The 26,870-nt window shown below is 43.1% G+C and overlaps 1 protein-coding gene across 4 annotated transcripts in view; it reads right to left on the bottom strand.

Annotated features, from left to right (window-relative positions):
• The window catches only part of sh3pxd2aa (SH3 and PX domains 2Aa), a 133,138-nt gene that overhangs the window by 64,265 nt on the left and 42,003 nt on the right, over positions 1 to 26,870 (bottom strand). For all 4 annotated transcript variants that reach the window (XM_084004956.1, XM_084004957.1, XM_084004958.1 and 1 more), the window contains exons 3-5: positions 22,927 to 23,002; positions 19,745 to 19,821; positions 15,613 to 15,704 (exon numbers count right to left, since the gene is read on the bottom strand). In XM_084004956.1, coding sequence (XP_083861082.1) covers positions 15,613 to 15,704; positions 19,745 to 19,821; positions 22,927 to 23,002 — 245 coding nt within the window. The remainder of the gene's footprint in view (positions 1 to 15,612; positions 15,705 to 19,744; positions 19,822 to 22,926; positions 23,003 to 26,870) is intronic.

Below are 26,870 nucleotides of genomic sequence, written 5' to 3'. Positions count from 1 at the left end.
TTCCAGGAAGATTCTACATCATGGCCAAATGGTGGAATTACAACTCCTGGTTCAGGTGACGTCAATGGGCCTGAAAAGACTCTACCCCATGAACTTGCATTAGGAACAACATTGGGAATTAACGTCTGTAAAGCCCAAGTTATGCTTCCGCGTTGACACAACGCAAGGGGGCTTACGGACCCATTACTTCCTTGCGGACCCCCCTTACGTCCACAGCAAGGGCCTGACGTGCACCTCCCAAAAATCCTAGACCTGTGTCGAGGCGACGCAGCACCAACGCAGCGGCATTGGCTGTGATTGGTCTGCTAACTACATCCGCTGGAGACCGCTTTTCCGGTTTCCACTCATAAACAACTTTTAATACTTTTATTGTTTGCACCTTGTTTTATTGTTTGCACCTTGTCGCTTTCGCACAAAGAAATAAAACACCAAGTTCTGAAAAATTGTGGATGTTTAAAGCCGGAAGGTAAACAAATAGGCTATAATGAGGCTAACGACGATATACGTCAAGAGTCTCGGTCGGTCAGTCTTTACAAAAAACATAGCGCCCTCTACCGGTGTGGCATTGAATTGCATTTCGACACGTAAACCCCACGCAGAACCATCACGGTCTCACGACTGCATCCAAGCAACTGCGTGGCCATTGCGTGATCACTACGCGGAAGCATAACCAAGGCTTAAGTGGATTAACTTCCCAGTACGGACACCAGATTACCCTTTTATTTAAATCGTTAGATCCTAAACATTGTAAAATGCAATAAAAGATGAATCCTGAGTTATTTGATCTCATGTGAATGACACCAAGGCTGGATTGAGGGCTGGGAGGTGGGGCTAAACATAGCGCTAGTGCTCAACGACTGAGAAACTTTCATATGAATGAATGGGATGCCGCCTCGAACGCTGATTCCAGTTCTCTTCATTGACCTTTTTGTGTTGTAAACTGCGCTTCACTTTTGCTGTTGGATGCTGGATATAGTAACATTTCAAACAAACTTTCCTTCGCCAATTGCACATTAACGGCCACGCCAATACAAAGTCAGGAATCTGTGTTTTTCAGGCAGTGTCTTTGCCCACTAATATTGCTTACAAATAAGTGCTTGTAATTGCCTTCATTTTTCTTTTTCTTTTTTGACATAGTTTGAAGCTTCAATTTATTTTTTGCTTGTCTAGCCATTGTGTGTCGAGCCAGTATTACTCCACAGTTGCAGATAAAGATCGGCTACACTAATATTATTAGTCTTCCAGAACATAAGATTCTGCTCCAGTCCATATTTGGCGTTAAGCCTTTCAATAACATTTTCACTGCAGTCAAAAACGTTTTGCCCTCCCACTTTCTGCACACAAAAGGATGGTCCAACAGCAACTATAAATTACATTTATACAACCACAATTTAAAAAATAAATATATTTTAATGACATTTCACTGATGACTTCATTCTAAAGCTCCAATAGAAGCTGAACATGCATGAATGGTTGAAGGGAACAACCCACAATACTGTACGAGTTGATGGCTCTGGCCTACTACAATAGCTTTGATCTGCATGGAGAGGAGGGAAATGAAGCTGTTAGGATTACCACCATAACATCTATTTGTGGAACATTATCAATTACAATCTAAGGGCCTGTCCACACGAAAACGTTTTGAGTGCGTAAACGCAGAAGTCTTGTGCGTTTCGCCCTGCCGTCCATACGGATCCGGCGTTTTTCGCGGCCTGAAAACGCACTTTTTTGAAACCAGCTCTCAGGGTGGAAAAGAAAAAAACGCCTCCGTTTCATGTTCATTTTCTTGTAGACGGCGAAAACTAATACGATGACGTCATCGCCCCGCTCCTCGACCCTCGAGTCTGACTTCTTCCCCCCGCAACGTCTAGTAACAACAACAATAACGGCAGCCTCCGTGCTCGTAGCAGATATTCTGCTCGTCTGTACGACGGCGTATCAGGGCCGCTGTATGAAAAAAAACTGAGACGAGAGAGGGGGGCGATATTCCGGGAAAAAAGTTGCAGATATGCTACTTTATTACGATGCTAACAAACAACCGCTAGCTAACTTCCCATGAATGTAGGCATTTATTTTTCTAATTATTCCATCCCAACGTGTGACAACGCCTCGTCAAGGTCCTTAGGGTGACGGCTGTTGATGCTTATTGTTGGTTTTATTTATACGGGCCAAATATGCATTTTATGGGTGTTTATTGATCGGGTGGTCGGGCGGAGATTAGCCGTAACTCTCACGTGTTATAGCAATGGCAAACATCCGGTCAAGCTCCGTCTCTTCTTCTGCATAAGGGCCTGGAATATGTACTACAGCGCGCTGAGTCGTTTTCAGTGGATTCGTCTGGACGCGGATTTTCTTGAAACGACGCCAAGGCAAAACGGAGAAAAAAAGTTTGTTTTGCTTCGTATGGACGGCCTCTAACTGTAAACTTTCTTTGTAAATGAGCTATGAAGGCAATGGATTTCCTCATGAAGCGTTTATGAGCGGATTGGCAGATAAAGAGCCGATCAATGTGTTGACATGTATTAGCATAATTGCTGCAAGTTAATGACTCACAATGGCCCCCTGCTAGGCTAGCCCGCACCAGTTAATAAACACCTCTCTCTCTCTCTCTCTCTCTCTCTCTCTCTCTCTCTCTCTCTCTCGTCCCTTAACTCCACACCCCGGGTTCACCCCCCCCCCCCGACTCTAAGCCCCCTAAAAGCCCCAAATTACCCTCAGCCGTCCCCTGTCTTTTAGCCCTCATGGCCACGACGAGGCTAAAGCTCACTGCAGGCATTAGCACTCCAGATGGGGTTCAAGGACTCAATTAACCTCAACACTCTCCTGTACACACCGTGCAGACACACTTGTTGCACACACAGACACTCATGCAGGTTGCAGACATACAGCCCAATAGAGCTAACGAAGACAAAATAACAGAGATGTAAATGACATCTAGCATGATGCATTTGGATATGCTTGATTAAATTAGTAGTATTGTAGTACTTTGCTTTTATACCACCACCCCTCGCAAACATTTACTTTGCAGACATTGCAAACAGCCGTTGAACTACTTGGCGTGGCAAGCGTGAAATACTTTATCTCCACACAGCTGGCCCTTTGGCCCGCTCCATGTTGCTTAACAGTAAACTCCACTATTCCAGCATGTGACACACGTTTTTGTCAATATCGGGGCCAATATCCAATCTTAATATCGGATCGGTCCACCCCGAAGTACTGTCGCAGTTTTATTACTATGTTTGGTGTCGTATGTGGACAATCTGCACATCCCAAATATAGGCAGGTGATGCCATTTATGCCTCATGGATATATGACGCAAAATGGATGAATTAAACCCAGATCACATCAAGACGCGTTGCATCAGAAAAAGCACCACTTGGCAAAGTGTATTGGGCAAAACAGCTGTGTTGGGGGGATACGGGGGGGAAATTCAAGCAGACGTAGAGTTCATGTACGGCTCTGCTGCTGGATGAGTATAGGGAAAAGAGGTTTTGGGTTCATTTGTGTTGCGTAGAAATCTGGGTGACCACAGACACAAGATTTGCTTCCTGAATTTCTGATTCAGCAAAGTCAGGAGCAAACCAGGTGAAAATGCTTCATACATGACGCCCAGCTCAATTTCATGGCTATCAATAGCTTCACATGAAAAATTTGCTTTGAGTTTGGTGTGAACACAGCATAAGAGGATGAAGGTGACTTCTTCTTTCAAAGAAGATCCATTGATGCCCTTGAAATATGAGTTTACTGTCAACACCAGTGACAGAGATAGACATACGTATGCCCCAATACTCCACCATTATAAGCCACTTAGTCCTAATTATCCCCAAAACACCAAATCTGTCTCACCCCATAACCTGCTGCCGCCTAAACCAATCATACAAGTTCATGTCTTCTCCCAGTAACAACCTGATAATCCGGGAGCATCTCTCTCCTCAAGCCAAGGTCGATCCCTATTGTTATTCACATGGAGGGTTGGGTGATGAATGATGATAACGTCACACTGTAGTGTGATGTCTCACACTACGCTGGCCTATGGGGGCAGTAGCCGATATTTTCATCATGGCTGAAATGCAGTATGCGCATATTAATAGAGAAATTTGTCACCGTTATGGTCTGCAGAGGACAGATAATGCCATTTAGGCTGATAGTTATATGATTGCTATACCACGACCCAGACAGATAAAACAAATCACAGCCCACATCCCATGGAAATAGACTCGATAAAAATGCAAGATGCTGGGGGAAAAATGCGGGAAAGCTTTGCAGAGAAATTCTATCCAGTGGAAATAGATGTTGAACAGGAAGAGCGGGGGCCAACATGGACATGAAGGAAGACAGAAAAAGACTGAGAGAAATGCTTGAGAAGCTGGTCAGACACTGGATGCATTTATAGAGGAGGGGAAGCCCTGGGGAGGTTCGAGACCTGACAACAGATTAGACCAGTGACTGAACCGGATCCAGAGCAGCAGAGGCCACAGACCTCCATCTGCAGCTGTTTGTGAAGAGCGCCGCCATGTGGACAGTTACTGGAGAGTAGAAGAGGATGGAGCTTGACAGAGAGCTCCAACTTTTCTGTCAGGAGTTTGAAGCAAAGGTAGTGCTGTAATGTCCCACACAGACGCTTGTTCTGCTTGTGATCATGAGAGGAGAGATTCACGTCTTCATGGTAATCTTTAACGGTAATTATACTGATACTACAATGAGAAGGGTGTGGAGGTGTCTGCATCTGCCTGGAATTTCTCTTGTCTTATGTTTCTCTTCTGGGGGTCAGGAAGAGCATCTGGATCTCATGTCGACCAAGCAGCTCGTTCTCATTCCCAGGTCACACCAGGCTCACAGACCTCATAGTCCTGACACACAGAGAGCAGACAGGCCATTCTCATAGCAGGCCGGGGAATCGTCACCAAAAGCAATCTACTGGGTTCCTGTACAGGAACATTTTCATTGTTTGCATGTCGCTCAGACAAACACAACCAAACCAATGGAACGTCAATTAGGGTCCTTTTTTAATGGACACACAAATAAAACAAATTAGACACCGTGGGTCCCAACGTGATGATGTGAAGTGATGTGTTCGTGGTGGCTTTGCTCAACCTAACTAAGAAGTTTTGTTGCCTAAACCTAACGTTGGTTTTGTTGCCTAAAACAAATATTGGTTTTACTGCCTGAAGCTAACATTGGTTGTATTGGCTAAACCTAACATTGGCTGAGTTGCCTAAACCTATGGTTGGTTTTGTTGCCTAAACCTAATGTTGGTTTTGTTGCCGAACCCTAATGATTGTTTTGTTGTCTAAACCTAATGTTGGTTTTATTGCCTAAAGCTAACGTTGGCTGTGTTGCCTAAACCTAACATTGATTTTATTGCCTTAACCACTTGGTTTTGTTGCCTAAACCTAACGATCGTTTTGTTGCCTAAACCCTAATGACTATTTTGTTGTCAAAAACTAACGTTGTTTAATTGCCTCAAGCTAACGTTGGTTTTATTGTCTAAACCTAATGTTGGTTTTGTTGCCTAAACCTAACGTTGGTTTTGTTGTCTAAACCTAAGTTGGTTTTGTTGCCTAAGCCTAACGTTGGTTTTGTTGTTAAACCTAACGTTGGTTTTATTGCCTAAACCTAACGTTAGTTTTGTTGTTAAACCTAACGTTGGTTTTGTTGTCTAAATCTAACGTTGGTTTTATTGCCTTAACCACTTGGTTTTGTTGCCTAAACCTAACAATCGTTTTGTTGCCTAAACCCTAATGACTATTTTGTTGTCAAAAACTAACGTTGTTTAATTGCCTCAAGCTAACGTTGGTTTTATTGTCTAAACCTAATGTTGGTTTTGTTGCCTAAACCTAACGTTGGTTTTATTGTCTAAATCTAATGTTGGTTTTGTTGTCTAAACCTAATGTTGGTTTTGTTGTCTAAACCTAATGTTGGTTTTGTTGCCTAAACCTAACGTTGGTTTTGTTGTCTAAACCTAACGTTGGTTTTGTTGCCTAAACCTAACGTTGGTTTTGTTGTTAAACCTAACGTTGGTTAGGCCTAAACCTAACGTTAGTTTTGTTGTTAAACCTAATGTTGGTTTTGTTGTCTAAATCTAACGTTGGTTTTATTGCCTAAAACTCACGTTGGTTTTGTTATTACTATGCTCCTATTTCTGTTTTACTATTATCATTATATAACACCCACTGCTGATGTTAACCTTAGTGTAATCATTTCATACTATTTGTTTCTGCCGTTACTGTTACTGCTGCTATTACTACTACTACTACTACTACTCATTACATGTATCATTTCTGTCCCATTCATTGACTATGTTGTCATTTGTGTTGTTTATTCTGTTCACATGACATTTATTGTACTTCTGTCCATTTTTGTAGAGGGATCCTCTTCAGTGTCTCTCTGAGGTTTCTTCCTTTCTTTCCCCTGTTAAAAGGGTTTTTAGAGGTTTTCCTTATTTGATGGAGGGTCCCGGGACAGAGGATGTTCTATGCTGTAATGCTGTACAGCCTTCTGAGGCAAATTTGTGATTTGAGGCTATATAAATAAATCATAATTGAAAAAAATGAATGCAAATGTCATGAATCTGTTGTGATAACGTCTGTCCTTTCAAATCAGGCTGTATTTTTTTTTGTCTGTCAAACATTTTAATGCATTAAAGACAAAAACAACACGACCAGCTGGAGCTCGGTTCAAAGGAGCAGCTGATTGCACGCTGGTGTCATCAGATCGGCATCTCATGTCCCACCGAGCTGCAGTACTTTGCTCTGCAGACAGAGGTCGGTATCTCTCAAACACAGGCAGAGCGGAGAGGAAACTGCTGCTCAGGCAGCTTTGATTGATGCCATTGATTCCTGTGCTGCACTGCCAGACACGTGGCTGTTTTTCTTATCAGATCACAGTCAGAAAAATTCAATCTTACACAGCAGCGAAGGAGATGCGCTGGCTATTGTCAAAGCATGACTCATTTAATGAGATTGTATGGAGACGCTATGAGAAATGAGACATCACGGTTTGATCCCGTCATAAAACTTGAACCTAAATGTCAATAGATCTGCAGCACCTTTGGCTTTGTGCTGCCCTGACCTCCCCGTATCCCTCAGGATCCAACACACCCCCCCCCCCCCCCCCCCCCCACACACACACACACACACCATCAGCTTCATCTCCTTCCTCCTTTTCCAGGAAGCGATGAAGTGGCCACATTTCATCACCCTAGTAGCTACGGCTGTCCTGGCCCACTCTATTCATCACACCCATGTACAGCATGGCCCTTCCCAAAGCTATTACTGTAGCAACCTTGACAACACCCTGTGAGTAAGCGTCTGAGGAGGGGAGCACAAGTGAGTCAGACAGACACCGCATCGGGTGGTGGTGAATGAGTGCATCCATGTAAGATGATGGCGAGAGAATAGAATAGAGCAGAGACGGGAGGTGCACTGAAATAACCTGACGACAATGACAACCAAGCACACAACAAGCAAGGCCAGTTTGGCAGCGAAACAATCAACACCATTCTCCACTTGGCTAAAAAACATTTTGCAATAGAACAACTACTGCTCCGTTTCAGATGGATCAGTATATGCTCACACATGAGAGCACATGCATGCACAGACATAACCTCCACACTTAAGTCGTTTAACCCCCTCGACGCCCATGCTGTGCTGTGCTGCACTGTCTCCAGCCACTGCTATTGATCCTAATAGTTAGGGAGTGCAGCAGCAGCTTATCCATTAAGGCTGAGTAAGTCTGTCGCCTGTCTCCACCTCACATGGACAGGGGGAAAGACAGAGTGGTGGTGGTGGTGGGGGGTGGATAAGAGAAGATGAGTACAAGGTGGGAAGAGGAGGGAAATAAGTGAGGACATAGGAAGGAGACAAATTGCAGGAAGTAAAGGAGGAGGGGAGGAAGTAAGGGAATTCATATTGCAACACATTCTCACCTCAATGCATCAAAACACTTCAGCTTGTTCAGAGTGCGAAACCTTCACTCTATGACGTCTGTCACGACGTGTCAATAGGGCTGGGTTCAAATAATCGATTCTATAATTAAAATCCAACTTATTTTGAATGTTCCGATATCGATTAATAAAATCCCAGAATCAATCTTTTAATATATGCCTCTTCCCGTGGCTGCGTGAAGTCTCGCCATTAGTCTCACATGGCCAGCCTTTGGTTCTTCGTCTAACGAGATCTGGCCATTTGAGAGTTGAATAGTGAAGAAAACATATGGGTTATATGATTTGCTGCTCAGATCTGTTCAGATTGTGTCACGTCCTTTCACTTCATTTCCTGTTAGAATGTAAGCCTGACAGGCTGTTGGTCATGTTTAATAAAGTTCTTCTTCATGTAAACATTAATATTTTTAATAATGCACCAGAGAGAGAGAGAGAGAGAGCATGACAGTGAGTATGAAGTCAGCAGCTCCAGCGCAGTTAAGGAAAGAGTGGGCCTTTTTACACAGAAGATTCCACCGTAATCGCTGAAAGGAGAGTCAAAAATATGCCGCGATCGCAGCGTTTTATGAAGAACTTTGCTTTGCGGCGCTATGAATCATGAGGAACCATCAGCTGGATCCCCCAAATCTAGGGAAAGAAGGTCACATTTCTGGGACTTTGAAATAGGACAGCCTTGTCACAGCCGCTGTGACGCATTCGGTCTTCAAATGCAGCCTCTGAAGGATGCAGCCACTGGATGGGACTCAGCTATGACCCACAGGGCTTCAGTAGAGCTCTAATGTAGACAGATCTGTCTGACCATGCAGAGCCATACCTTTTTCATGACCTTGTCAAACCTTTTGAAACCGCGTTTTGGATGACTCCTAAGAATTTCAGGGATGTTTTGCTGAGACAGGTTCAATGTTCTAACTGAGCCGGTACTCCTTTACTTCTACATGTAAGACTCCTCTATGCACTGTGACTTTCTCTTGCACAGATGGCAGTACTTCAGTAATTAGTAATTCAATGCAATATTCACATCCTTTTTGTGAATTGATTAGTGAAATGTTGGTCATAACGTTTTATTTGTGAACAAATATAATGCAACATTATTTGAAAGACCAAAAACCAGCACACACATGTGAAAAAGGCCCTTTGTAGTAGCACTTATATTTTTCCACTTCAAGCACTGGAAATGCAATAGTCAAGACAAGATGAAACACCTTGAGACAACACAAGCTTTGCAATGTTTGGCAGCTGGATAAAAAAACCTAACGAATCCACCACTTAATATTTTGTTTCCAGGATTAGTGCCTGGTCTGTAGTGACACCGAGATTTCAATGGGAAGATTTACCAGGAGAGGATATGACTATGAGAGGACTATGTTGTATCTTAGGGTCATGGCTGGCTGGGGCAAAAATAAGAATTTGGATTCGTACATTGGACTACAGTCCAATACCAGTGTTGATTAGATGCATTGAGCAAATCAATAATTGGATGGAGCAGAATTGTCTCAAATTAAACAAAGACAAAACTGAAATCATTGTAATTGGAAATAAGGAAGAACAGTCAAAATTTAGCATCCAGCTTCAAGCGGTAATGGTAAAAACCACAAACAAAGCCAGAAACTTAGGTGTAGTCATGGACTCAGACCTGAACTTCAACAGCCACATTAAATCAGTTACAAAGTCTGCCTACTATCACCTAAAGAATATATCAAGGATTAAAGGACTTATGACTCAGCCTCCCTAAAAAGTCCATCAGACAGCTGCAGTTAATTCAGAGCGCTGCTGCTCGAGTCCTCACTAAGACCAAAAAAGTGGATCACATCCGGTTCTCAGGTCTTTACACTGGCTTCCTGTCTGTCAAAGAATTGACTTTAAAATACTCCTGCTGGTTTACAAAGCATTGAATGGTTTAGGACCAAAATACATTTCTGATCTTCTGCTTAGCTACGAACCATCCAGACCTCTCAGATCATCTGGGACAGGTCTGCTCTGTGTCCCCAGAGTCGGAACCAAACATGGAGAGGCAGCCTTCAGTTTTTTACACACCACATATCTGGAACCAACTTCCAGAAAGCTGCAGGTCTGCTACAAATCTCAGCAGTTTTAAATCAAGACTGAAGACTTATCTGTTTGCCGCTGCCTTTCAGTAATCAATACTATCTGTGAACTTCTTATGCTGCACTGTATTTTCTATTCCTTGATATTCTTTTTATTTCTTTATTTTTAAATGTTTAAAAGTTTTTGCTTGTTTTAATAATCTTCTCCAATGCTTTTAATGTTTTATGTAAAGCACTTTGAATTGCCCTGTTGTTGGCCCTATACAAATCAAATTGCCTTCCCTTGCCTAGCACATAAAGTGCCAGCAGCAACTCAGTGGACAGTGAGTCACCCAGTGGACAGTGCCAAAACATCCAACAGCATCAAAGTAAAAAAAAAACTATGGTCAAAAACCATTTGGTACAATGGTTATATCCATGCAGGTATAAATAAGACATTTGGAGCAGTGTGTTGCTGTAAAGCGCCCAGGGAGTAACTTGGGGTTCAGTGTTTCACTGAAGGAGACTTCCATGGATTTTACCACCAACCTTGTGGTAGCTGTGCGTGTTCCCATCAGTTAGCCATTCGCCTCCACAAAGCACTGCGCACATACGCTGGTTACCACTGTTGTTGGGATAGAGTCCACCCTTCAGTTTCCCCTCAGCAAGCTGCCGGCTAAGCTGTCTGCTCCGTGTTGAGGTAACCCAGCTGTTTGGGGATGTAGCTGCTGCAGTAGTGGGACAATTGAATGTTGCATTTAATCTTAGAATGATTGTAGTGACTGGCTGTGAACAAAACCAGACAAATAGCCATTTTTTCTAGTTCTGCGCACAAAAAAAGAAAGTGGAAAGAAAGGTTTCAGATTCGATAAAATGCCATCCCAACAAACCCTAATCAGTAATCAGTATTGATAGATGATCAATATTAAATACCACTTGATCAGGATGTTCCTAAACGACACACAGCTTTGCATGAAGTCATGCACATAAAACACAGAGAAAACAGAGACAAAGCACAGTAAGAAGGCACTTCCAACACTATTATGAATTAATATTATTCTTCAGCATCCTTCCCAGGCTGTCAAATCAATTTTTTGTCCTCCACAGGATCCACTCAGTACAAGGGCGTAACTTTGAGTTGAACATTGGGGGGGTTGAGATTTCCGCCTGTGAAGCAGGTGTATATATATATATATCTTTGGAGACTTTGGAGACTATGGTGGGGGGATTGCGATCCTCTAGGGGGGTGCCCCCCGGGGAGAACATTTTGAATAATTTCATTTTAATGCATCAATTTGGTGAATTCTGAGAAACAAAATATGACATATCAATTACTGACCAATTTCTTACAAACTGCTGGTACTGATACAAATGTTGACATACTAAATGGGGTTGATGAGTTTAAGCATTCAAGAAAAGATGAAAACAAAAATGACTAAAACACAATTTGTTTATTATTATTATTATTATTATTATTATTATTATTATTATTATTATTATCATTATTATTATTATTATTATAATAATAATATAAGTGGGTGACTATTCCTCAGCCTTCCTTGGTGTTTTGGTTTTGACTAAAGCCTCGTTCACATACGTCGCCACTCGCCCATCTCTGAGAGACAGCTGTCAATTAATGTGAATGTGTTCTAGTGGAATGTGGTCAGGACAGGCGATGCGATGTGGTCGATCGGAGATAGAATCATTTTAACTTTCTGCGATGTGAGTGAAGCGAGTACCAATCACAATGTAGAATAGAGATGATCGACAGTTGACGTCAACAGAGAGTTCCACAGATAGTTGCCGTTTGAAGTCGCCGGCGGCAGTAAAAAAATTTTTGCCAGCGAGTAGAATTCAGCGAGAAAGCGAGTGGCGAGTAGTGGCGTATGTGAACGGGGCTATACGCGCACGCACTGTCAAACTCGCCGGCTGGGGGGGGGGCTAACTTTTGTTCAGTAACATGATTTGACTCGTGAGTGGTGGCACTGGAGCCCTAGCAGTAGCTACCTCCTGTTGGGAAGATACTTTTATTCTTTTGCTTTTTTTCGCGTGCTTTCTTCATACCACCGCTGATGCGGGGAGAGACCGGGAGAGACAGTAGAGAAGCGCAGGTCCGAGCAAGGTGGGCGAAACCAAATCTCAGAGCGGGAGGGGGCACAGACAAACGTCACTATTTTTTACTGGTAAATTGAGAAAATCTACCACACTGTTGTGATTATAATGCTTTACATTCAATATCAATAATTATGATATCAAATTGGGTGGGTTGTGGTGGCTGGTTTGGATTATTGGGTGGGTTGCAACCCACCCATCCCCCCCATAAATTACGCCTATGACTCAGTATACACATGCATATGAAAAACCTCACAAAAAACAAACTCTCTCATCACTGCTTTAAATCAATAGCAATCTCACTCCTGAACACACTCTCCCATGATTCATTTCATTTAGCAGATGTGTTGTGGGTAGGGAATGGAAGGAACTCATCAAATTTAGCCCGGACACAAATCCTCTGGATCATGAGGTCATACTAACCATTAACTAGCAGTCTTCAGACCCTTTTATACTGCCTTTTCGTTGTGGGAGTATCACTCCTTTTTTCCACACCGTCGTCTTTGTAGAAGCTACCAAGACGGAAAGAGGTGGAATGTTACATCTCTGAGACGCCAACGGGTTTTTGAAGCTCATTTTATACGTCACACGGCCAGGGACACTATTGTGTTACGTAACAGCCTCTATGGTTCTGCAAAGCCGGGATGCTTTGTAGAAAGAGACACCATTGCAGCGATACGCCGCAAAGCAAAGTTCATTATAAACGTGTGATCGCAGCATTTTCTTGACTCTCCTTTCCGTGATTATGGCGGAATATTCTTTGTAAAAAGGCCTTTTATCATCTTTTTAAATTGATTTTTTTCATTGTTTTTTAAACTCTTGACTGCAGTTCAGGTAACACTAATAATATTGCCTGCATCTATGACTCCTTCAGCTGTTTATCATTATCTACTGCATACTGCTTAAATGAACCATTAAGTATGTTTTCACCAGCAGACTGTTGAACCATGGCTTCACTGAAATATGCAAAGTAATGGCATCGCATAGTGACTCTGACTCAGCAAACAGGCGGTATTCAATAAACTGATCACAGAATTTATCTATGAAAACATATTAAAATATAATCCAGACGTAAACTGTTGAAAATTTGTAAAAAATAAATAAATAAATAAATAAAAAGAAGTTAAAATATTAACTATTAACACTAAAACTGTTAATTTTTCACAGTAAAATCCCTGCCTTCAGCACAATGTAGCTAATTCTACTATAGATCTGTTCAAGGTGGAACTTTTAATGAGAATAAAATGCTGGAGAGTTCAATGGCAAATAATGCATTATATTTTCATGAATATAATTTGTGAGTCAAATCTGAATCTGCAACCTAACCAGTAACATTTCTCAGTCAGGTAGATAGTTTTCTCTGAAGTACAAGTACACAGTAAGTCGTACCCTGTTGCATATTTTTTTAGGTGCATTTGAGGGGTTTTCCTCCTATTTTTCTTTGTACCCCTTAATGACAAACTTTCTGATTGTGCTTCTCTTACCTGGAGTTCCTCAAGGGTCAAACCTTGAACCTCTTTTTTTCTTTACATGCTTTTTTAGGTCATGTTATGTGTCTGTGAACTGAGGGTGAACTTATTTGATGGAATCCTTACATTCCGTTTGTCTATAGTAAACTATGTCATTCTATTCCTGGGTAAACAACTGTTTAATTCCAGTGGATGAAAATGAAATTCACATCGACGCCTTCATCTCCCACATCCCCTGTTAAATAGATGCCATTTCTTTAATTAGCAAACACATACAGGACAGACATAGAGAGAGAATGATGCCATGAAGAAGATTGGAAGAGATGGAGGGCATAGGTCAAATGATAGGCAGGAGGAGAGACGGAAAGAGTATAAGAGAGATGAGTAACTAGGTGAGATGGAAAGCTGTGTGGACAGCGAGGAAATGAAAGCCAAAGAATGATTGCGTTGGTGTTTGTAACCTTGAGCCGTCGCTCAATTTAAACCTACTGAATTTATGAGTCCGTGTTGGATGCAAAGTATTGGAGGAGGAAGGGCAATGGGGAGAGATACCCTTATTATGCTGAGCTGAAAAACCGACGCAGAGGTCACCAAATCCTGCCCACTTGGCTTCTTTCCTCCCATCCAAGAGACAATGGTGAGGACAAAACTCAAAACTACAGGCTGACAGCAGGGGAGGAAATACTGAGAAAAGTAATTAAAATAAAAAAAAGAAGACTTAGCCCGGGTTGAAGAGTACTCGGTTGCAGCGCCTCAGGTGCAACTGTCTCGGTGCATAGCAGAGCACATTACAAATGAATAGTGTGATACTGGTATTAAGGTCTGGAGAGGAGAGTGTGTGCTCTAATTAAAAACTACCCAAAGGGGCTATATCCTTCTATGAAGCAAGTCAGTCTCCTCCTCCCACTCTCACATCATCAACCCGGAGAAAAAGAGGTGATTTGAAAGTGGTAACAGCCAGAGAGGTAATGAGCTGTACATTCACGCTGTGTTTTGGGTGAAAATATGACTCAAAACGGGTGCTGGGAGTGTTAACATCGGAGCTATTGTGAGTATGTTTTCCATCGTCAAAATCATGTTTGCATCCTGCATTCAGTTTTGTTAGCAGAACCCACACACACCTTTGCTCTATGCATTGAAATCCTGAGACTGAACCAGTTTTCTGCATTATTCCTGTTCCCAAAAATAAATCCACGTCCGAGGATGCAAGAAATAATGGATTGCATGTTTATTGATTTATAATCACTAGATAGCAAATTCTAAAATCGATTGTCTTGGTTTTAACATGACACCAAGATTCGAAAGCAGAACCTCCTGGTAAAAGTCCAGCGTGTTTACATCTCCTTTTTTCCGGGATCCTTGAAATGTTTGACTGGAGCAGACATTTTGTGAGATAAAAACCTGTTGATTTTGGGACGTTGGATGCAAAAGAAGAGCGCAGGGCCCTCTGAAAGAGACGAGTTCTCTTAGCACAAACATTCTCTGCTCATTGGGTATATTTGAAAAAAGATGCTGGCACACAGAAAAAAATGTTTTTTTCTGCACGAATACAAACAAAATTAATAGGGAACGCCAAAAAGTTATTCCAAGGAGGCTACTTTCAATGCCGCCGTAAATATAGAAGCTGTGCTTTCTATGATGCTGTAGTGTGATGTGTTGTGTTGTAGTGACCAGCAGACGCCACCAGCGGTCATCTCAATAATGTGACAGCTGGCGACTCAGTGTTTCCACCTTTTGTTGCCTTAAAAGCTTATAGTTTATCGTCAGGATGTCAGTTTTGGTTAATTTTGCCGCGTCCCAGACTCAGTGAGCTTTGCTGCAGGGTTATATCCAGTTTTAATGCTGTGAATGTCTTTTATTTTATTTTCTGTTGGCTTTGTTGACATTTATTGCCACATTTTGATCAGGTCACGGGTGCAGTCACCAATTGGCTGATATTCCTTCTCAATAGTTTGGTTGATGGACTTTCATCCCTAGTATCTAGTCACATACCCATATATCCCGATATGGCCTAAGACCCTCATGTGTGTTTATTAGTGTACAGTGTACAGTGTGTGACACTCACTCCACTGGGGGGTTGACGTCCTCGGCTTTTGTCTCAAAGAAGCGCAGCACCTCCTCACTCTGAGAGATCTGAGGGGGGAGTCGCACCAGCGCCTAAAAAAGATACAGTCAGAAATCAGCATTGTTTTGATTTGAACAACGTATCTGGTGTGTGTGTGTGTGTGTGTGTGTGTGTGTGTGTGTGTGTGTGTGTGTGTGATTGTGTGTGTGTGTGTTGTAACCAACAGAATTATCTGCCAACTCAGCAGGTCGTCTTTAACTTTACGGAGCCCTTTAGCCTCTAAAAAATGATTGTTTTGATTGAATTTGTTCTGTCTTTTTTTTTTGGAAACAACTCGCCTCGGCCTCATTTCAAGTTGCAACAGATGGCTGTTGTCAGAGAAAAAGCTTTGTATGCTGCCTGCCCAGCAAAAAAAAAAAAAACAGACTTTAGTATGTTCATCAGGACTCCAAATTAAAGGAGTGCAGAACTTTTATATTGATGAAATTAAAAATATATTTGAGGTCATATTGTGCACCTATTTCAAATAATATGCCAAAAACATGCTTATATCAGCATCAACATTTAGCATTTCAATTGCACTTTCAATACACCCTGGACAGGTAATCAGTCCATCCTAAGCTGAGTTAAACATCGTAAACATTTTTAATGAGGTCTAAATATTGAATCATATCAGTCTGAATGTATGAAGGATGTGGGACATTTTAAACTTTGAATAAAGTGAAGATATATATGAGAAGATGGCAGTCAAAGATGCATCAAAATGCATGAATTTGTGACTGCGTTTGGACATTCGTCCATTCAACCGAATGTGGAAAATTTCCCACAAAATGGATGTTATGCATGAGAACGGTAATGGCACAACTCCTAATTGAGTAGAAGGTTTTGATGTTTGAATTAACTTTATATGTTAGAAAATGTGTGTGTGTGTGGGGGGGGGGATAGGAGCCAGAGCCTAGCTCAGGCTTGTCCTGGACCAGCCCTGAGTGAAACTAGTGAAACCCGCCATCTGTATAATTCAACCCATCAATGCTCGTCACTAACTTGACTTCTTCCCAGTCTTTGTGCTTCCTCAACTCGCAGGTGCAGCCGTGGTTGAACCTGCTGCCGTGCCCTGCTCGACACCCACTGCTGCTCTTATTACTTAGTCAGATTTCTATTTTTATCATGCTACTATTTCTGCTTTGTTGTTCTCGTCATTATATTATAGTCTATGCTGCTATCATCATTAGTGGTAATAATTTTCTCCAATTATTTCTGCCGTTACTGTTACTGCTGCTATGACTGCTCTCATTACATGTATCATTTCTGTCACATGAATTGACTATGTTGTCATTTCAGTGGTTTATTCTGTACACATGACATTTATTGAGCTTCCATCCATATTGGTAGAGGGATCCTCCTCAGTGTCTCCCTGAGGTTTCTTCCTTTTTCCCCGTGTTAAACCTTTTTCATGGAGGTTTTCCTTATGCGATGGAGCGTCCTGGGACAAAGGATGTTGTTTGCTGAAATGATTGTACAGCCCTCGGAGGACAATGTATGATTTGTGGCTATATAAATCAAATTGAACTGAAATGAGATGATGAAAAACCAGCTATTCCACGTAAAGATATGGTGGAGACACGTCCACCTGAGCAGAGAATGAAATCACTCTCCCTCTCTGCGTGTTGGTATCAGAGCTCCTCCTTGCTTTGTTGCCTTTTGTTTGTTCATGTGAGCGTGCCCCACTAGCTAGCTGGTGAACCATTTGTTTTGGAACATAACTGTGTCTCGGTGTGCAGGAGGACTACTTGGCTATCCGAAAGATCCTCATCCATCATTTCTTCATGTTCAATGACAAAGAGAGGATCACGTGTCTGACTAACCATCGATATTTAATGAGCCGGGCAGCTCCAACCAAAGCAGCAGCTCATGTACACTAGTGGGGTACTGGACTGCCAATATATGCTGGGACACATGGACAGTGCTCATTCATGGGATCCTATACATACAGTATGTAGAGCCTGGTAGCTGGGATTGAAGAGGCCTTATCTGCAGGCTGGACTCAGCACCCTGCTATCTCCAGAGAGCCGAGCCTCTGAGAACACTGGGTAATTACTCGTCCTCATAAACAGGATGCAGGAAGTAAACAGTATTCTGGCCAGAAGAACAGGCTCAAAGTAGCATCTTTAAACACTGGAGTGCTTCAGGTTATTTGGCTAATGAGGAGGTGCTCAGGTTCATTTCAAATGTGTGTAATTGCTTTTGGTTTTGAAACTTCTTTTGATCCCGCGTACTGAGTGGCTAAACTTTCCTAACGCAGGCCAACTATACTGCTCCCTATTTCTGTGTGTTGACACAATCGCAAATTAGATTTTGTGTGGCTTTGTGCCAAGGGGAAAGGAAGAGGGGGAAAGCATCTGAATCCGGCATAAATTCCAAAAATTGAATAAGACAGGGCGAAGTAAGGAACGACGAAAGGCTGTCACTTTCATGGTGTGTTTTCTCCTTAAATCTGGGAAAGGACTTTGTTTCCTAAGTGTCTCAAGGAGGGGATGAGGTCTTTAGTGAGTGTGACTCTACCCTGGTTACACTTGTCTTTTCAATGGACTCTTGTGATCGGAAGTGTCTGATCAGAAGTCAACTGTGTCCACACTTTGAAGCCCCGATCACACCAAGGCGCGCTGCGACAGGCGCATCCACTTCAAGAACGCTCCTTGGCAAAGGGGAGCGTGACCCCGACAAACATCGACTCAAGCAGAAAATGTCTTGTCCTAGTCTTCCAACCACTAAAACAACTTAACACTATATGTCATCATCCACACATTCACATGGCAACAGCACAGCCTTCAGGAGACAGAATCTTCGGCACTTCGACTACACTGATCGTCTGATTACAGCACTCGTAGAGCAAGTGAGCCACAGCTCGGCCATGGCAGTGCAGCGCTGCTTTCTGGTCTGTTGGACTCTAAATGGACCATAATGTACTAAATGAACATCATGCTGGATTGAAGAAGACTTGAAACTAGAGATTGAGACATAAACTCATGTTTACAATGTTTAATGAGATAATACATCAAATAAGGTAGGCTCATTTTCAAATTCCAAGCAATCAGAGAGGAGTCGCCCCCTGGTGGCCAGTGGAGAGGCGTTTAAGGCACTTCAGCTTGGCTTCACTTACACAGAGGTTGCCTCCTGCTGCCGACCTCCCCTCCATCCAGGACTTAAACACTGCCAGAGTCAAGAAACTGGCATCAAGAAACTTCAGACAGTTAATAACTTCCCATCCTGGACACAACCTGTTTCAACTCCTCCCCTCTAGAAGGCGCTACAGAACACTGAACACCAAAACAACCAGAAGAGTTTCTTCCCGCAGGGCGTCACTGTGATAAAGACTTCATACACTGTCAATAACCCTCCAGAATATCCACTGATACCATACAGATCAACATGTCTTACAGTTGTGAATGCAGACCTCTTCTTGATTTGTATACAGATGATACATACATGTCATCTGTCACTGAAGCTAAATCCTTCACACTGTATATACAGTCTCATCTTACATCTTTACATATACTGTGTATTCATTCAGTATGTATTTCTTTGCACTGTTTGTATAGTGCCTTAGCCCAATGACAGCTGGGATCGGCTCCAGCCCCCCCGTGACCCTGAATACAGGATAAGTGGTAGACGATGGATGGATGGATGTTTGTATAGTTTAAAACCTACCGGTAATTTCTATGTCTGTATAGTATATCATGAGCGATGCACAATCCAGGAGTCAAATTCTTTGTATGTGTACGCATACGTGGCCAATCAAGCTGATTCTGAGCCAGGTCCATCCCATCTCAGAACGTGATTGGAGGATGAGTGAGTCTCGTAGTGCAGTGAGGGAGAATTTCATCTAGTTCACCCTCTGCACAGATACATAAATAAAGTCAATGATCACAACACCGAGCCTCAGAGCATGTTACATACAGATTTCTCTCTTCACTGCCAGGAAACTGTGTCTCAAGTCTCATGTGTGCCATGTTTAACGAATGAAAAAGGACCTTTGACCCCCCATCACAGGCTGGAGAGAGGGGAGGGAAGGGGGGTGTTCCCCAGAGTTGGATGGGGAACTGAAGCAGTGTTTACAGTAAGATCTCTTTACCCTGCAGTAGTCGTCGATGAAACGCAGCCGCTTCATGGCCACGTCTCGCACATGACTCCTCCGGAACAGGATTTTGCCTGGAGGGGAGGAAAAGGGGAAAATAAGAATCAAAACACAGGAAGAGGTGAAGGAAAGCAGAGGGGCAGTGTGATAAAACATGGACAGGGAGGTTAACAGTTGACACAGTGATTTAGGGCTTCATGTACTACCTGAGCCGAGCAGCAGATGTCACTAATTTACGCTGGAGATCTTTCTCAGTCCCACTTTTGACCAACAACATCTGCCTGACTGGCTTTCAAGATGACAAACAGGATACACACATAACTCATGCACTGTCGGCCCTCCTCTTATCCCACTCAGGGGGGGCACTAAAGCCACACCACCGAGGACCCGGACCTCCTCCAGTGGGCTTCACAAGTGTACATTAAGGAGTATTTCATCTCTAATTCAGTCTCGTTGTCAAATAGTCACAAAAAATGCTTTCTATTGCTCTCCTGTACAGGGACAATAACCATTGCTGTGTCTGAAATCACTCACTCATTCACTACACAGCTCACTATGTAGTCGACGATAGAGAGGACAATGGATATATATATATATATATATATATCCATTGTCCTCTCTATGGAGTTTAGGAGTTTTAAATAAACTCCTGATGTACTTACAAACTTTAAAATGCCTCGTTTTGTGAGTACAGACCCTATGTGTACTGCTGCAGAAGTTTGGTAACATTCCATGCATTATTAGTGGGGAAATTTACGAGATATACACGCTGTACCATCGCGCTATTACTAAGCCATTCGACTGATAGCGGCTATCTTGACCAATGCTGACCATCGCTAAAAATGCTTCCGAGGGGGTGTTTGGCTGGATGTCATGGTGGAAATTACCTAGGGTGCATTTCACTCCGGACCATCACTTTAAGGCTTTAGGGGCATTGAGATATCCATGTATCAGCCTCGTCGTGTCTGAGGTTTGTTTGGAGGCCTGGGATCAAAGTTTTCATCTACAACACAAACTGATTTTCACACATTAGTTTCAGTATGTTTAGAAACATTAGCAGCAGGGATGCTGTTCCAGTTGCTTTGGGGTTTCACACTACTAGGCTCGGTTTCTGTTTGTATTTGGCTTCATAGCTCTTTAAGCATCCCCATTTGGTTATCTTGATTTATTTACTTTAAACGGCATCCATGGGCCCTTTCTTTATTGCTTTGTACTTTGTACTGGCTGTGTATTGCCTTAAAACTGACTTCTTATGAAATAAAATTCTCCCTGATATTATTTTGTGTGTCCTCTCCCCAGCGAGCCGGGTCGGAACACAATGGCGAGTGAAGTATTCCATATTAAGAAAGACTCCTCATGATGGGGTGGAGGGTCTCACCACACAGGACTTCAACATGAGGCCACTGTTCACAGCTGCATGTCCCAAAGTCAAGTGATTGCTTTTGTTTGGTGTTTGTTGTTTTTGCCTAAACCTAACGTTGGTTTTGTAAACCTTAACCCCCCTCACCTAAAACGATACTGAGCTAATGTTAACTCTTTCACATAAATCAGTTTAGATAAGCATTATTTTGTATTTTTACTACTGAAGTGTGAGGATGGCTTCTTCAAATTGGAAAATCAAATCATTAGAGTTGCCGATAAAGTAAGAGCTAAAAAGAGAACAAGTGTTAGGTGTTAGCCTCATCTGAGTAAAGTAGTAGCTGTTCTGCAAATATACCTTAAGAACAACAGTGCTATGATCAAAGTGCTATAGGTACATTTTTTTTGGGGGGGGGGGGGGGGGGGGTGTTAGTGGGTCATGCTATGAAGAGTCGAGGAGAAGTCAAATGAAAGTTTTCACCGGTGATGGCCAGCGGCAAATTTCAGGCCTGCAGAGGTTCTTGCTCAACTCAATGTGTTAGTAACACTGTGGGTGTGTAAATTGAGCCACAAGCTACATTCCTAAAGTTGAATGTTGCATTTTAAGAAAGTGAGGATTATCTGATGAAAATAAAACACGTTTTCTAACGTATTGTTAACGTGTAATGGTATTATTAAACACTCATGTAGGTACCAGCGGCAGCACCAGAAAATTATTATTGGGGGGGCAATGAGGGGGTCCGATTGTTTATAGGAGGTGCTAGTGAATTCTGACACCAACAAATAATACTATAATAGATAGATTTACTGTTCCCGTGGCCGTGCTCCCTTCTTCTCCTCTAAACTCCCCCTCATTCACTCTGCACTCCTGTCTTCCTCTCCTCTTCCTCCCTTCCTCCCTCACCTATTACCGCCCCTTCTTCATCCTCGCTTTCATCCTCATTCTCCAGGTCCGTCATCACTCTGTCCTGCGTCCATAAATCACCACCACCATCGTCCACTCTCATTCGCTTTGTGGCTATTACAAACAGGTCCATTTCGCTCTGTTGACACAATTGCTAGCAACTAGCCGCTATGCATCAACCACCGCTAACGTGAACGTCAAATTCAGCCTGCCGTCTGCGTGCAAACCACCCAATCAAACCCGAGCTGGCCTTTTAGATCACTTCTCTGGTCATATTCTTCACCTTTTTAACAATAAGTGCTGAAAAAAATGACAAGAAATCAATGTCTGTCATTTTCATATCAAAATCCAATGTTATTTTTTTCCTGGAAAACCAAATACGATGCATGCTTACATCAGCTGCTACCATCCAGTTTCAACCAATAACATCAGGACATCCATCCATCCATCAATCTGTAACTTTGAGCAGCACAAAGCCAGAGAAGGTCATGACTTAATCTTTTCAACCATCCAATCAAATTCCCCCAAGTGGCATGTCCCGCCTCCTATCCCGTTTCACTCGCCACCATGCTGAAGACAGATGCTTCAGCTCGACTAGAAACACAAAGTGCACTCAACCAACAGACAGCAGCGCAGGAGAGACTGGTATGTGTAGCACGACTCAAATCAGTACGAGGAACCTCACAATGTGATCACATGATCACATGATCACTTTGAAACAGAACATTCATATCGTCATAGAAACAAAGGGACAACCAAAGAATCACAGGGAGTGTTGGGCATGCGGCAGGCTGAGGTTTGAAAGTCACAGAGAGCGCCTCGTCAGCAGTAACACACATATGCAGCCAGGCAGGCATCAGTAACCACACATACATTATTAATATGGAAGCCTGTTCAGATAGCTCTGGACTATTACCTGGGAGAAATGGGATGATCCTCTTCTTTGGGTCTTTCTGCCCTCCCTCGATTGGAAACTTGTCCAGAATCTGCATCTATGGAGACGAGGAGAGAGAGAGGAGATTTTTCATCGTATGGCCTCAACGTTTGGGTAAACGAGTGGATCCATTTCACTCCGATGTGTCCTGTAAGAAGAATCGAGCTGGAGAAAGCAGGCCATTAGCAGCACTCATTTAATGTGAAACCACAACAGGTTTCACCAGCGTTACGTCATCGTACTTTATCTGAGTGAAAAATGGCAAAGCTCTCGGGCGTTGGCATTACATTACAGTTGTCACATTTCTGATTGGAAGTTTTGTATGTGTCTTTTGAAAAGAAACTTCCATCTTCATAGGAAGTGAGTTTTGGCCTCCTTCCACTGGGTTCCTGTCCAGGTCAGCATCGGGTTTCAGATTCTGTTGCTTGATTTTAAGGTTTTAAATCGACTAGCACCACTTTATTTGTAGAACGTTGGCATCTCCATACTCCATACTCGAGCAATCAGATGCTCCTGGACGTTCCCAGAACCAGACACATAAACAGTGACGAGCTCGCCTCTATTCTCTGGAACAAACTCACCTCTTCTCAATAACACTGATTGGTTTGACTTCATCTTATGTTGTGTTGTATGTATTTTACCCCTGTTATCTTGTCACTTAGTGTTCATTCATGTATCTGCATCATATGCTTGTTCAGCACTTTGGTCAAATGTGGTTGTTTAAATATAAGTGCTTTACAAATAAACTTGACTTGACTCGGCACTAAAACACCCGTGTCCATGAAGACAGGGATGGGAGGGTACTTTTCATTTGGCACAGGACACCAGCAGCCGTCTCCTAGACCAAGGTCCTGTGTGTGACTGTTTGACCAGTCAACCTCGCCTCCCCCCCTCCCTTTATACCTCCTCACGGTCATGTCCACGTGCTAGTGGCGGGCAGCGGGGAGCTATTTGTCGAGTGAGAGCAGGTTGAAATCAAAGCCTGGACCTGAGGGCGGAGAAGCAGCGCAGCTTGGTGAGTCAACCAGCAATACGGACTGAGAGGAGAAGTGCTGACACTGAAGCTGGAGGTGCAGGCAGGAACAAAGAGAAGCAGGGAAGATGGAGGGAAGGATGGAGAGGAGATGGATGAGGTAAGCGGGTGTGTGTTTGTCCACTTTCACCCTTCAAATGAATCATTCAGGAGACGGATCAGAGAGAAGGTAAAGGCAAAGCAGAGCAGAGAGGCGGGCGTACTGAGCGCCAATGCAGCAAACCTGCTTCCTCCAGGGGGGGGTGGATGTCCAGGAAGGAAACACAGAGACTTCATCATGTATGTATGTGATGGCTGGAAAAGGCTAAGTGAGCAATCAGCTTGGAGACATGGCACCCCCCCGATCCCCAGGGCCCCGTTCTGACCCGTCTGTCTCCAGATCCACTTCCTTCTGTCCACCTGTCAATCCATGCAACGCTCTACTAATCTCCTGTCTTCCTGTTGCTTTGGCGGAGAGTCCATGACTGTGTATACATCAACACTCACACTCCACTCTTATTCCACATATGAATCATGTAAACATCATATTCTATATGGATATTATTTTATTAGATATCTGCTGATTTGGGGGTTTTTGGGAGGATTATTTGGACATGATGGGTCTAACTTGGGGTTTTAATGTCACTTTGGGTCACATGTCCTCTTTCCTGTTTACGTCCACCTCTGTGCGTCGAACACAAACCCGGAGAGCCAATAGTTTGTGTAGCTGGAGTGGAAATGAATGGCCGAAATAGAGATAAAAAAAATAGAGCCCGACCAATATGGGAGTTTGAGGGCCGAAACAAATATAGGTATATCGGCCAGGGTATGCGCTGATGTGATATATCTGCAAGTATTGGCGGATTCGATCGGCCAACCGGGCTCTCAAGCCTTATGGAGGACTTCAACAAGGTTTTGGATATGCACCACCTTCTTCAAGAAGCTGGTTGAAGGTATGAAAGACTGAAGCTGTGTTCACACGGTCCAACAATCCACCAGTGCTGTAACACTTTGAATAAAACATATTTCGATGCAAAGTATCTCAATGACACAAGCAGCTCCTGCCGTTCCACCTTTCTAAGTTTTGACACGCCAGGGCATCAACCCGTCAAACGCAGCAGGATGTGTGGACGGGGGTCCACCGGCCTGGTGATGGGGATGTGACTCCTCCAATGGACCAGCAGGGGAAAAACTACTTTTGCTACCTTAATCTGAGTATGAACGCCTGCCTGTAAACAGGGTTATTAGTAGAATATACAGTATGTGTGTGTGTGTGTGTGCGTGCGTACAGATGCTAGTACTGGAAAGGACGGAAGCACCTCGAAGGCATCCCCATGTCATCTTCAATCAGCTGACTCATCATCAGCTTTCCTGATGCTACTGACAGATTTCTGGCGAGAGGAAGCGTGCTCGCATCGCGCTAGGAATTATGGGATTAACCGAGAGAATGGCATGAACAGGTAGGAAGGTGTGAAGGAGGTGACGGAGCCTGAGAAACGGCTGCTCTTTTCCATGTAAGCGTTCGGCTGCAGGAAACACTCCTCACACATCCATTCCCAGGATGTGGAAAGAGAAAGAAAAGAAATGAAATAAATAAATAAGTAAAAAAAACAGTCATGCCAAACGCTGCTCCACTTCCCAGACTTCACTTCACTGTCTCCTTGGTAACCAGCACAGAGAGAGTGTGAAGACGAGTTGTGAAGAGATGTGATTGGATGATGCTGCGCAGCTCTGGACCACTGGTGTAAATGTTGGGAGTCAGGTAAAAAAAAAGCAGGAGTGTTTATTATCTCTTGTCAGATTACCATGACGTAATGTTTACTGAAAGTGGACAAACACACACCCGCTTACCTCATCCATCTCCTCTCCATCCTTCCCTCCATCTTCCCTGCACACTTAGGTTTTCTAAAGCCCAGACACGTAGCTTCAGGGACATCAGGATTTTGGAGCTGGTTTTTGACACCTTATTCAGGCTCATTTAAATGCTGGGCGATATTTCTCTGGAGGAGAGCAGCACAAGCTTAAAACACTGAGCAGGAAATGCAATTCTGAAAATAATAGTTCATAAAAAGAGGACAAATGCTCCATGTGCAGACCTGACACAAACACATCTCATCAGTCTGCGTTTGGATATTTAGTATTGATCTGCTCCCACTTGATGGGATGGGGTCTTTATTGGTGCAGACATGTCAAACCTGGTCTGAAAGGGGCAAAAACCATAGACTGTCTATAAGAAGTGGACGTAGTCATTGTGACGTCACCCACTGGTTCATTGTCTGCAGTTAAGCTACATGTTGGTCGTCTCATCTTCAAACTGATGCACACAAGCAGCAGAGCAGCAATTTAGCTTTAGAATGCATTGCAACTTTACAGCTAAGTGTTGTGTGTTGTCATCTTAGTAGCTAAGTGCATTTGTAGCATGATAGCAACCTGTCAATCAGCAGGTAGCCCCGCCCCCTAAATCATCCCCTGCTTTCTGGTCTGGTGGACTCTAAATGGACCATAATGTACTAAATGAACATCATGCTGGATTGAAGAAGACTTGAAACTAGAGATTGAGACCATAAACTCATGTTTATAATGTTTACTGAGATAATACATCAAGAGAGAAGTAGGACCATTTTCTCATAGACTTTCATGTAATCAGACTTCTTTTTATAACCAGAGGAGTCGCCCCCTGATGGCCAGCAGAGAAGATCACCGATTATCCTCTTAAGGGTCACGGGGGGCTGGAGCCGATCCCAGCTGACATTGGGCGAAGGCAGGGTCCAGGTCTAGACCTTGACAGGTCGCCAGACTATCACATGGCTGGCAGGTAGAGCCCAATCACGGATTCTCTATATCGTTTCTCAATATAAACTACTGAGAAATAGCTTGTTTTGTCCAAAGTAGATTTATCAGAGAATCTTCAGCA

This window comes from Eutrigla gurnardus (genome assembly GCF_963514095.1).
Source record: "Eutrigla gurnardus genome assembly, chromosome: 3".
NCBI lineage: Eukaryota > Metazoa > Chordata > Actinopteri > Perciformes > Triglidae > Eutrigla > Eutrigla gurnardus.
Note: the sequence above shows the minus strand (reverse complement) of the source record. Positions and strands in the feature narration are given on the sequence as shown.